Source organism: Strigops habroptila, chromosome W (assembly GCF_004027225.2).
Source record: "Strigops habroptila isolate Jane chromosome W, bStrHab1.2.pri, whole genome shotgun sequence".
In the NCBI taxonomy this organism is placed as follows: Eukaryota; Metazoa; Chordata; class Aves; order Psittaciformes; family Psittacidae; genus Strigops; species Strigops habroptila.
In genome coordinates, this window is record NC_044301.2 from 29,895,982 (window position 1) to 29,909,550 (window position 13,569).

Sequence of the window (13,569 nt, forward strand, 5' to 3'; positions counted from 1 at the left end):
AAGGAGGACATGGGGGAGCTACAGCCAGGCATGCCATCCCCCACCATGATACCAAAAAATTGGGACATTATTGTAATGGATCTAAAAGATTGGTTTTTTACTATACCATTAGATCTGCAGGATGCACCGAAATTTGCCTTCTCTGTGCCTTCTGTTAACAATCAGGAACCTATGTTACAATACCATTGGACAGTGTTACCTCAGGGCATGAAAAACAGTCCTAGTATTTGTCAAATGTATGTTGCAAGGGCACTTTCAGAGGTTCGCAAACAATATCCTCACATTCTTTGTTATCATTATATGGATGATATTTTACTTGCTGGAAAGTCACCCCAACTTTTACAATTGGCAATAAAGGCAACAGTGAGTAGCCTGTCCACTTATGGCCTTCAAATAGCTCCAGAAAAAACTCAACAAAAAGCACCCTGGAAATATCACGGGTGGAAAATTACAGAGCATACAATCGAACCTCAGAATGTGCAATTGCAAATTGATGTTAAAACGCTGAATGATGTAAAAAAATTATTGGGATCCATTAATTGGGTACGCACAATGCTTGGAATTGATAATGTAGTATTGAAACCTTTATTTGATTTACTGAAAGGCGATTCGAATTTGAATTCTCCTCGATATCTGACAGGAGAGGCAAAACACTCATTGCAAATGATTTCGACCTTATTAAAAAAAAGACAGGCATATCGAATTATCGAGGAATTACCTGTCAACCTATTTGTGATTAATCAGGAAAAACAGCCAATGGGCCTGCTTGCTCAGTGGTTCACATCCCAAAACCCAGATCTATTGATTATGATTGAATGGGTATTTCTGCCTCATCAATTCCAAAAAACTATAGTAACTCGGGTAGAAATGTGTTCTCTATTGATATGCAAAGGGCGTGAGCGTTTGTTAGAGCTGACTGGAAGAGATCCACAAATTATTTATTTACCCTTGACACAAGATTATTTACATTGGTGTCTCATCCAAAGCCTGGCATTACAAATCGCCCTGGAGGGATATACAGGACAACTCTCTATTCATTTTCCTTCTCATAAACTCTTTACTTTTTATTCTGAAATTTCTTTGATTTCACGACCTCAACTTAGTGAGGTACCCATAACTGGAAAAACATTTTTTACAGATGGTTCAGGCCAAACAGGGAAAGCTGTTATAGTATGGTATGCAGATGACCAATGGAATCATCAAGTGCATAAAACAGTCAGGTCCCCACAAATTGTGGAATTATATGCCATAATACAGGTTTTTCAACAATGGAACGAGCCTTTAAATTTAATTACAGATTCACAATATGTGGCCAATGTGGTCTCCCGCCTGGAACGATCATGGTTAAAAGAAATCCAGACGGAACCTCTCTTTACATTATTTAAACAACTATGGTTTTTATTAAGTCACTGCAAGGCTCCCTATTACGTTTTACACATTCGAAGTCATACCACCCTACCTGGCTTTATTGTTGAAGGCAATGCCCAAGCGGACCGCCTTGCTGCGCCAGCATGGTCTGTCCCTACCCCAAATATTTTAGACCAGGCCCGGCTGTCTCATGCATTTTTCCATCAAGGGGTAAGGATGTTATGAAAACAATTTCAATTGTCATGGTCGGATGCAAGAGGCATAGTACAAACATGCCCTGACTGTCCGAATGTTACTCCAATACCAATTACAGGAACAAATCCCCGAGGTTTGCAGGCCCTGCAAATTTGGCAAACTGATGGAACTCATATTTCTGAATTTGGTAGGCAGAGATATGTACATGTCTCTATTGATACTTTCTCCAGTGCTATTTGGGCCACTGCAGAATCTGTGGAGAAAAGCCGAGATGTTATACGCCATTGGCGAGGAGCTTTCACAGTGCTTGGAATTCCACATCGCATTAAGACAGACAATGGCCTGGGATACATTAGTACAAAAATGCAGGCCTTCCTAGCATCATGGGGTGTTCAACATATTACTGGTATACCCCATTCTCCACAAGGGCAAGCTATCGTTGAAAGAGCGCATGGTACCTTGAAAGGTGTGTTAGAAAAACAAAAAAGGGGAATGGTGGGTGAAACCCCATATGCGTGTTTACAGAAAGCCCTTTACCTTCTCAATCACTTAACTCTAGCTGAAGAGAATGCAGTGTCTGATGGACATTCTAACCCAGTTATACTCAAACATTTCTTATCCTTAACACCTTTACAAACCCTAAGTTCTGACCAGAAAGCCAAGGTTTTGGTAAAATTGTTAGGAACTACGAAATGGGAAGGACCATTTGATCTGATAACATGGGGTCGAGGGTATGCTTGTGTTTCCACAGGTCAAGGCCCACGTTGGATACCAGCACGATACATCCAACCTTACCTACAACCTGACAATAAATGCATCGATGATTCGGAGGAGAATCGTGGGCCATAATTAAGATACAGAGGTCCCTCTTCAGGAAACCAGTCAACAGTCTGCAATCTCATGCCGGACTATATCTTGACTTGACCGATCAGCCACTTGCACTGGACTGGGAACACGTTAAGGTTGAGGACGCGCCTCTAGAAAGGCAGACAATAAGAACGATCCTTTGTATTACTTGTAATGCAAGGGATCATAGTGTGTGGACTAAATGTGAATGCGTGGAATGCAGGCAGAAGTGGTTTTGTGATTCCAGTTTGAGAGAGGCATTGTGTAAGCAGTGCAGAAAAAATATAGCAACAACACGCGGACCTCAAATTGTGGGGTTAGTGTGTGGAAAGACTCACCTAGTCCCACACCTTTGGCAGGTCTGGGAAAGTGATTGGGATAAAACAAAGGATAAGTGTGCACGAAGGTTTAAAGGCAAATTAAGAAGGACAGTGGAGGGAGATGTTGATTAGGAGAGACAAATCTTCCGAAATTTTCATGATGAGTCTTGACAAACTAGGCCTATCTTATCTTGTTGTCTTTTCCACCCTCCTTACATTAAGCAGCTCGATTTGGATCCCACCCCAGCCAAAAACAAATATATGGGTCACCTTGGCAAATTATACAGGGCAAGATACACTATGTTTATCGATGTTGTCTCCATCCAATCCATTTACCACTTGCCTTGTAGGGCAGCCTGCCGATAGTTGGCCTGTTTCTTCAGCCCAACAGGTAGTGGCACAAAAGAATGGAGTAGTGGACAATTGGGATGGGTGGACTCCATACCTATCCCACGCTGATTTAGAACCGCAAGAAATGGACTTGCTGGGTTCAGTAAAAATGGACTATTGTCTCTATTTTAACTACTCTGGAGGCAATAGCAGCAAAACTGTACAGTGGTTGAATGCTACTTTACCTATATTCTGGAATGCCAGTGCCTGGTGTAACTATACGTCCATTAACATGTCACGATCTACTAATCAACCCTTACGGTTACCACTGGGTTTTTTCCTAATATGTGGTGACAGAGCATGGCCTGGCATTCCTTCCCATGCTCACGGTGGACCACGTAGTATAGGCAGACTAACAATACTAACCCCAAATATCTCTATGATACTAAATTATACTAGAGTTCACCATCTCCACAGGTTAAAGAGATCTATTCATGCTTTTACTCCTGATTGTAGAGATACTGCTACATTCTGGAATCCAGGGGAAATTATTGCAGCATCCTTTTTTACACCCAGAATAGCTGCAGCACAAGCTCTCACAACTTTAAACAAACTAGGATGCTGACTTGCCAAACAAACTAATGCTACGTCAGTTGCTTTAAGCGGGTTTCTGTTAGATGTTGATTCTATTAGACACACTACTTTGCAAAATCAAGCGGCTACTGATTTTTTGCTGTTAGCACATGGACACAGCTGTCAAGACCTAGAAGGGATGCGTTGTATGAATCTGTCAGATCATTCTCAATCTATACATGCTAGCATCAGGACTTTGATGGAGCAAACAAAAAGGTTACAACAAGATGATGGTTTCTTTGGAATTGACAACCTCTTGAAAGGTTGGGGTATCACGGGACTGTTGTTATCCTTAGTAAAAGGAGGCCTACTAATTTTCGCGATCATTATTTGTATCATATTAATAATCCTATGTCTCTTAACGTGCCTACAGAAGATGATACAGAAAATGCTCCATCAGGTCCTAATGGTAGAAAAACAAAAAGGGGGAATTGTAGTAGGAGACTCTGACTTGGATGGTAACAGAATAGGAGTATTTGACCTTGATGATGGGGCCCTGTGGCTTGGATGATAACAGAATAAGGAGTATTCGACCTTGATGGTGGGGCCCTGTGCCTTTGAAGAAGTTAGATAAACAAGTTCGGACATGTCGGCCTCAAAAAAGGGAAATGTCAGCAAGAAAGTCAGTATCTGGGTTGCAACAGCCATGCGTGTGACCACAGAGCAGTAACCAATTGTTAGTTAGAAGTAAACGCGTGAACATAAGGCTGTACCCTATCAGAAGTAACCTGATAGCGCATGAACATATACTGAGAGTATAAAAGCAGCTTTGTTAGAGTAATAAAGGTCTTCAGATGAAAAAGCTACCGGAGTCCGTGTCGTCATTCTCCACAAATGGGCATCTCAGGTTCATCCATTCAGGTGGCAGCACGCATGGACATCCAGACAGCCTCGGGGTGTGAAGCTCCAGCCTCACAACCACTCTGTGGTCCCTGCCCACAGATATGCTTTTCATCTAATGTGTAGGTCAAGGGGAGGTGCCTGCCAGTATTCCCCTGGGGAGCATGGACCATGACTGCAGAGGAACCAATGTGTTGCAAACACATCATCCAGGTGTAGCACCAGCTCACTCGTGTAAAACTAAGCAACAGGTATAAACAGACACACAATTCAATTAGGAAGAAGGAAGAAAACAGATACTTGTGCCACTCAGAGCTTAAGCAGCTCTGAACATATGGTACTTGAAAGGGTGCAAGAGAGATGGTGCTTCCTAGTCCTGTTTTTAACCAGAGGAGCCCTTAGGAAGGGCTGTGGTGGACTTTTTCCTCAACAAGACAGTTCTGTTCCAGCTCTGCAGTCGGGGTCATCACAGAGACCCCCTTATAAGGGGGCTTGTAAGAAAGATGGGAATAGACTTTCTAGTAGGACCTGTAGCAATAGGACAGGGGGTGATGGTTTTAAACTAAAAGAGGGGAGAATCAGACTAGATAGACTAGATGATAGAAGGAAGAAGTGTTTTACAATGAGGATAGTGAAACACTGGAACAGGTTGAACAGTGAGGTGGTAGATGCCCCATCCCTGGAAACATTCAATGTCAGGTTGGACAGGGCTCTGAGCAACCTGATGCAGTTGTAGATGTCCCTGCTCATTGCAGGGGGTGTGGACTAGATGGCCTTTAAAGGTCTGTTCCAACCCAAACCATTCTATGATTCTATGATTCTATGATCATCGCCTACAAATGGGAGTACTTTTAAGATGCAGGGCATGCTGTCCTGCTGACATGGCTCTGCAGGTAGTCTTGGTGGTCTAATGGACCATAGTTGGGGAACTCCTGCCCCCAAAACTTCCTGGAAGCCCTGTGGTCTGCTAGATGGGTCCTCCTGGGAGCACAAGCCAGTTCTGCTGCACTTCACAGGCTCTCTGCAGAAAGACATCAATAGCAATTTTCTGCTTTTCCAGTAACCCCTTATCAACCTACTATTGCAAATCTTTAAGGAAAATGCCTGAGAATAAAATCCATGGGACTGCTCAGCTACTCTGCATGGGGAGAGTCACGCACTTCTCTGAGCTATAAGCAATTGCTGCAACTCCACTTTTCTTACTGTCACAAGGCATAGGGTGGTGAAAAAAGCCAGACTGGGGAAATTGCAAAGTACAAACAAGGGTGTGGGGGATGAGTAATTACAAACCACTCCACCAGTAAGGTCATTTTCAGGATTTCTACAATCTGCTCCTATTAGAAGAATCAATTCCTTGACATTGGAAGGTCAGCTGGGCTGATCCTGCACCCACCAACAAGCTGTGCCAGTGCCACCCTCTCTAAAGCGGTACCGAGTCCTCCGGTCATAATCTGGGAGCTAGGGAAGTCAGGTGAGACCGTTCCCTAGAGAAGAAACAAGCGACCACTTTGAAACAGAAGGACTTCAGAAGTCCACAGGCATAAGTGGCATCTTCTCTGCTCACCGGTTTGATGTTGAGGTTGCACAAACACAAATTTTTCAGGAAAACCTTTCCCTCGTGGAGCTGCCTCTGCTGATCTCTGCATGAAGCACAGGCTCTGTTGTGCTCCAAAACAGAACTGCAGCAGAACTGTCCTCAGGTCACCATCGACTGACCCTGACTTCCCTCTGATCATCATCCCGACAAAGAAAAACTTTAAAAAAACCAGATGAGCTCAGCAGTAACTAGACGAGTTCAGCGGTGTCGTCAGCAGGCAACAATCCAACACTATACACTGTCTCTCCTGCCCTGAAATGCTATTACAAGAGATGGAGCCTGACATCATGTAATGAATGAATTCAGCAAACATTATAGAGATGGTCCATGGACTAAGGGATTATGTCTGTCTCTTTGTCTGTGTGTGTGTGTACAGAATCATAGAATCATAGAATCATAGAATCGTAAGGGTTGGAAAGGACCTTAAGATCATCTAGTTCCAACCCCCCTGCCATGGGCAGGGACACCTCACACTAAACCATGTCACCCAAGACTCCATCCAACCTGGCCTTGAACACTGCCAGGGATGGAGCATTCACAACTTCCTTGGGCAACCCATTCCAGTGCCACACGACCCTCACAGTAAAGAACTTCTTCCTTATATCTAACCTAAACTTCCCTGTTTAAGTTTGAACCCATTACCCCTTGTCCTATCACTACAGTCCCTGATGAAGGGTCCCTCTCCAGCATCCTTGTAGGCCCCCTTCAGATACTGGAAGGCTGCTATGAGGTCTCCACACAGCCTTCTCTTCTCCAGGCTGAACAGCCCCAACTTTCTCAGCCTGTCTTCATACGGGAGGTGCTCCAGCCCCCTTATCATCCTCGTGGCCCTCCTCTGGACTCGCTCCAACAGCTCCATGTCCTTTTTATGTTGAGGACACCAGAACTGTACACAGTACTCCAAGTGAGGTCTCACAAGAGCAGAGTAGAGGGGCAGGCTCACCTCCTTTGACCTGCTGGTCACGCTTCTTTTGATGCAGCCCAGGATACAGTTGGCTTTCCAGGCTGCAAGCGCACACTGCCCGCTCGTGTTAAGCTTCTCATCAACCAACACCCCCAAGTCCTTCTCCACAGAGCGGCTCTGAATCTCTTCTCCACCTAACCTGTAGCTGTGCCTGGGATTGCCCTGACCCAGGTGTAGGACCTTACACTTGGCTTGGTTAAACTTCATAAGGTTGGCATTGGCCCACCTCACAAGCATGTCAAGGTCCCTCTGGATGGCATCCCTTCCCTCCAGCGTATCAACCGAACCACATAGCTTGGTGTTGTCGACAAACTTGCTGAGGGCGCACTCAATCCCACTGTCCATGTCACCGACAAAGATGTTGAACAAGACCGGTCCCAACACCGATCCCTGAGGGACACCACTCGTTACTGGTCTCCAAGTGGACATTGAGCCATTTACCACAACTCTTTGTGTGCAGCCATCCAGCCAGTTCTTTATCCACTGAGTGGTCCATCCATCAAATGAATGTCTCTCCAATTTAGAGACGAAGATGTATGGGACAGTGTCGAACGCTTTGCACAAGTCCAGGTAGATGATGTCAACTGCTCTGCCCCTATCCATGAGTTCTGTAGCCCCATCATAGAAGGCCACCAAATTGGTCAGGCAGGATTTCCCCTTAGTGAAGCCATGTTGGCTGTCACCAACCACCTCCTTGTTTTACATGTGCCCGAGCATGCTTTCCAGGAGAATCTGCTCGGTGATCCTGCCAGGCACAGACATGAGGCTGACTGGTCTGTAGTTTCCCGGGTCTTCCACCTTCCCCTTCTTGAAAATGGGAGTTATATTACCCTTCTTCCAGTCATCGGGAACTTCACCTGACTGCCATGATTTTTCAAATATGATGGACAGTGGTTTAGCAACTTCATTTGCCAGCTCCTTCAGGACCCGTGGATGGATTTCATCAGGTCCCATGGACTTGTGCACATTCAGGTTCTTAAAACGATCTCAAACCTGATCCTCTCCTACAGTGGGCCTAAGGTCTTCATTCTCACAGTCCCTGCATCTGCCTTCCAAGACTTGGTTGGTGTGGTCAGAGCATTTGCCAGTGAAGACTGAGGCAAAGAAGTCATTAAGAACCTCAGCCTTCTCCAAATCCAGGGTAGCCAGTTCTCCTGATATAGCTTCTGGAGAGGGCCCACGTTGTCTCTAGTCTGTCTTTTGTTTGCTACATACCTATAGAAGTCCTTCCTGTTATCTTTCACATCCCTTGCCAGATTTCGTTCTAACTGGGCCTTAGCTTTCCTGACCTGATCCCTAGCTTCCCGGACAATGTCCCTGTATTCTTCCCAGGCTGCCTGTCCTCACTTCCACCTTTTATAACCTTCTTTTTTCCCTCTAAGTAAGTTTCATTAGCAGCTCTTTATCCATCCATGGAGGCCTCCTGGACCTCTTGCCACATTTCCTTCTAGTCGGGACGCAACACTCCTGATCTTGGAGCAGGTGATCCTTGAACATCAACCAGCAGTCTTGGGCCCCCCTGCCCTCCAGGGCTTTATCCCATGGAACCTTACTAAGCAGTTTCCTGAAGAGGCCAAAGTCTGCTCTCTTGAAGTCCAAGGCAGTGAGCTTGCTGCGTGCCCTTCTCACTGTCCTGAGGATCTCAAACTCGACCATCTCATGATCACTACAGCCAAGGCTTCCCTGGAGCATCACATTCCCAACCAGCCCCTCCCTGTTGGTGAGCACAAGGTCAAGCGTGGCACCTCTCCTTGTTGGCTCCTCTATCACTTGCAAGAGGAAGTTGTCTTCCACACAATCGAATATATATATATATGAGACAAAAAGCAGTGGCATATTGAAAAATGTGGGATCTGAGCATGACATGAATGGTATGGAATAAGTGGTCGATACTGTCCTGGGTTTGGCTGTAACAGTTATTTTTCTTCTTCTTAGTAGCTGGTGCAGTGCTGTGTCTGAGAATAATGCTGATAACACACCGATGGTTTTAGTTGTTGCTAAGTAATGCTTACTCTGATCAAGGTTTTTTCAGTCTCATGCTCTGCCAGTGAGGAGGGGCACAGGAAGCCAGGAGGAAGCAGAGGCAGGACACCTTACCCAAACTAGCCAAAGGAATATTCCATACCACAGCATGTCATGCCCAGTACAGAAACTGGGAGGAGTTACCTGGAAGGCCCAGATTTCTGCTCGGGTCGGGCTGTGTATTGGTCGGCAGGTGGTGAGCGCTTGCATTGTGCATCACTTGTGTTTATTGTTTCTTTTCCTTTCCCCTTTTAGTTTTATATTCTCTCCCCTTGTTATTTCCCTTATCATTATTATTATTGGTGGTGGCAGTAGTGGTTTTGTATTATACCTTAGTTACTGGACTGTTCTTATCTCAACCTGTGGGATTTGCATTCTTTCGATTCTCCTCCCCATCCCTCCAGGAGCAGGGGCAGGAAGAAGGGGGGAAGTAAGCGAGCAGCTGCGTGGTTCTGAGTTACTGGCTGGGCTTAGACCACAACACGAAGTTAGACTATTCTTAGCATTCTTACCCTTGGACAAAGGGGTCTTGCTTGGAGTACGTGTTTTTAATTAGCAGAAATACAATATGTTGGAAAAGCCAAGCATCTCTGCAGATGTAGGTACTTTTGGGGTGAGAAGTGTTGATGATGGCAAAGCAAACCTCTAGGAATCATAAAGCAAACATCTATGAATCATGGTCATCTGAGCACTGCAACACAACAGCTTTGCCCACAGATGGAGAAGGACAAACTCTGAAGGCATTTACCTCCCTGAGGCAGGTATAAATGGGGCAGACAAGGACTCGAAAGGGCTCTCTAGTGCTGCTTCTCATGGTGCTGAAGACTTCGCAGAGAAAGGTGATGAACCCCAGCCAGCGCTCCACGTCCTGTTGCTGCAACTCCTCCCGCATGGTGAAATCCTTCTGTAAGAAGGACAGAGACAACAGGCTGCATCAGCAAAACTCCATCACCATGAGAGACGCAACGGCTGTCTAGAGAGAATTAGGAGGAAAGTGAAACTCAGATTGGGGGGAGGAAGACAGACAGACTGACTCTTTAGTAACAGTGGGGAGATTACTCAACACACATGGAATGACTGGAATTTGAACACGGCAAAGCCACGAGAAAGCAGATACTGTAGAAATATCACTAACCCATGCAATAACTGTCATGGCTTGCACTAGGGACCGCGTCCTCCATGCCCTGCCCTTCCCCTCAGGCAGACACGAGGACTCTTTTCCATATGCACAACCAAGACTGAATAAAAGCATCAACAAAAAGAGGTTAAATGAAATGCAGGGGAAACACAATGAATACTGGTGTCCATGCCAGGCTTGGTGGTCCAGCCTGTTAATTGCAGTATCTTCAGCAGACCCAGTGTCCGGCCAGGGGCATCCTAATGGCCTGGCTGATCCCTTGGGTCTCACGAAATTAAGGTAGAGAATGGCTTCCTGCCCAACCAGAAGAAGATCAGGGCAGCCCGGGATTGAGATGAAAAGATCACCATGCTCCTGAGCTGATGGTTGCCATGACCAAGGATTATCCTAATGATGTGATTTATAGAGCAATATCAGGAGGAAGCATGCAGGGAGACAGCTGTCTCCTCATCAATCCTCCAGCTGGGGAGAAAAAAAGGGGTTTGCCCAAAGGCAGGATATGAAAAGGGATGTGTGTGTTAGGAGTGTGTGGTGAAGAGCAAGGGACAACACAGAAAAGCAAATAAAAACCTTTCTAGAGGATGGTACAAGACAGTGCATCTCATCAGAGCCAAGAGGGTTTCCCTGGGCTCTTAGCGATGCTGCAGGACTTCTTACAAGATGTCTCACATGACTTTGCTTGTTTGTCTCCATAGTGACATCTTCTGGTATTAACAATTAGTAGACACTAGGTAGGGGAAAATTAAAGAACAGGACAAGTGTGTTCTCAACACCATGTGTTCCCAATGTGGGTTGCACAGTGTTTGAAATCCAGCAACTAAATAAATTATATCTTTTTCATCTCAGTTTATTCCTACTGCCTGAGACAAAGGGCTCCGACCTGTAGCTGCACTCTGCAAAGACAGGGAGATATAAAAGCCACTACACCAAAGTTCTCTTTCATGCCCTGGACAACACACAGGAGATATTTCTTTTGAAACAAAGGTAAGTAAAGCGGCTGCTAAAGCAAGCCAGGCAAAAGCACAATGATTATTTTCATGACACATAGAAGATCCAAGACAGGAGCTATTTATATGTTTCATTACAAAGGGAAAAAAAATTTGCATATGCAGGAAAAGACTTGTAAAATAAACGAGGCACTTATTAACCAAGCAGTGATGACTAATTCCTCTCTACACCCAGTTCTATAAGGCAACTGTCCAACTGTGTCTACGACTGTAGTCAACCTGCAGCCAAATCCTGTTGGGTCTTTTCAGACTCCCTGGGGGAGTTTGCAGAGTTCATCCTTTCATTATCCAACCAGTCCCAGGGCAGTGATGGAGGAGAGAGTTTTTGCCAGCTCAGGTTATCACTCTAGGGTTACCAAATTACTCATTCTGGAGTTTTCACTTGAATTTTAATTAAAAAAAAAAAGTCAGAGAGAAATGACCTCTTGACTATTGTGAAATTAAAACGCCAAGTGAGAGCATCCCATGTCCCTCATCTGCACCAATGGGGACCTTCAGCCTTGCCCACCCATAAGGTCACCCACTGGTCACCTCCACCCTGGGACAAAAAGCACCCTTTGAACTCTGGAGCTCTTCCTTGATGCTCTGAGACCTCTCCATACCCTGGCACTGAGCTGTCTCCTGAATCTCATGTAGCATCCCATCTGGCTCCAGCCCCCGAGCCATCCTGCCCCTCTCAGGCTGGATGCCCCCCAGCAGCCCCCTTGTCCTGCCTGGGAATATCCAACTGATGTGCCCAGGGAGCCAGGCTGTATTTCAGGATCCCTGGGGCATGCTGGGAAATTCCTAGCAGCTCAGGATAACTGCATTGGCTCTGCAGTCCCAGATTACTGGGAAAAAATAAAATTCACCACAGGAAACTCTCCTCCTTCCTGTTCCTGCTTCAAACACATTGCCCCTCTCTGCAGCCTTGTAAGACAGAAAACTGACTCTTCATCATTTTCTCTTTAAAACAATATTTTCTGTAAAAAAACATCAAACCAACCAACTAAAAAATTTCCATAGAAAAACCCCACCAAACCAAACCCATCAGGCCTGGGATGGGAGCTGGGCAGGAAGGGATGCCACCACCAAGCACCCTTTTTTTTTCATCCTACAACACCCAGTGGATGATGCCACCCAGCAAAGACATCAATGAATACTCTGCCCCCCAACTTTGCTGCTGAAGAAGACCCTTGCAAAAGAAAAGGGACTGGGGTCCTCTCCCAACCCCCCCAAGTCACAAAAAAGCTTGTATAAACTTTGATGGACACCCCATGAAGGATGGGAACATGAGATGCAATGTGGGATGTATGCAGAGGTCACTGTGAACATTTTCATCCAGAATGTGATACCTCAGTGGGAATAATTTTGTTCCATTTGCAGCCTCAGGTTGGGCCGAATGTCACAAAAGGAGATAATTTGCATGTACTCTGCAAAAGGGGGGGGGGGGGTGTGTGTGTGATACCTTTGACAGTAGGAAAAGGAACTTGCCAGAGGTACGAATTACATTTTTTTGATCATGCCTGACTACAGGCAAGAGTTGGGCTTGCCAGGAGCTGAGCTTCCCATGGTAGCTGGACTTGCAGTGCCAGGGCTCTCCTGAAGCATCCTGAGATACTTATCTCCTTTGGCCCTGCAGGGAGGTGCTACACCAGTGTCATGGTGTGCATGAGGAAGGTGGCCCAGGGAGCATTTGTCCTTAAATTTGGCCTTCAGACAGCAGCTTTGATCAGTACCATGGCACACACAAGCAGACAAGCCAAGATGAACGCCACCTGTGCAGAGGTGTCCCACCTCCCTTGGGGTGTCCATGTTTGAGGAGGCCACTGCTGTCATCCAGGTAATTTGGCAATGAACTTATAGGTGCGATTCACCTGGCTGCATGCTGGCCATGCTCCCAGTAGGACCCATGACCGATCACACTGGGCATGAAGAATGGGGAGTGCAACTCAATCACTTCTCCAAAGGGTGTGCAACCAAAGCAGATGAGCCAAACCAACAGCATGGGAGAGGTGAAGAGCTGGCCATCTGTCGTGGTTTAAGCCCAGCCAATAACCAAGAACCATGCAGCCACTCGCTCACTCCCCCCCTTCTTCCCCCCCCAGCTCCCAGAGGGATGGGGAGGAGAATGGAAAGAATGTAAATCCCATGGGTTGAGATAAGAACAGTCCAGTAACTAAGGTATAACACAAAACCACTACTGCTGCCACCAATAATAATAATTATAAGGGAAATAACAAGGGGAAAGAATATAAAACTGAAAAGGGAAAGGGAAAAGAAAACAATAAACATAAGTGATGCACAATACAATTTTATTGTATGCAACA

At 45.7% G+C, this 13,569-nt stretch overlaps 1 protein-coding gene across 1 annotated transcript in view; it reads right to left on the minus strand.

Moving 5' to 3' along the window:
* Positions 1 to 13,569, minus strand: part of LOC115619001 (CBP80/20-dependent translation initiation factor-like) — a 135,787-nt gene that overhangs the window by 16,023 nt on the left and 106,195 nt on the right. Inside the window, exon 11 of the mRNA XM_030511018.1 lies at positions 9,864 to 10,019. Coding sequence (XP_030366878.1) covers positions 9,864 to 10,019 — 156 coding nt within the window. The remainder of the gene's footprint in view (positions 1 to 9,863; positions 10,020 to 13,569) is intronic.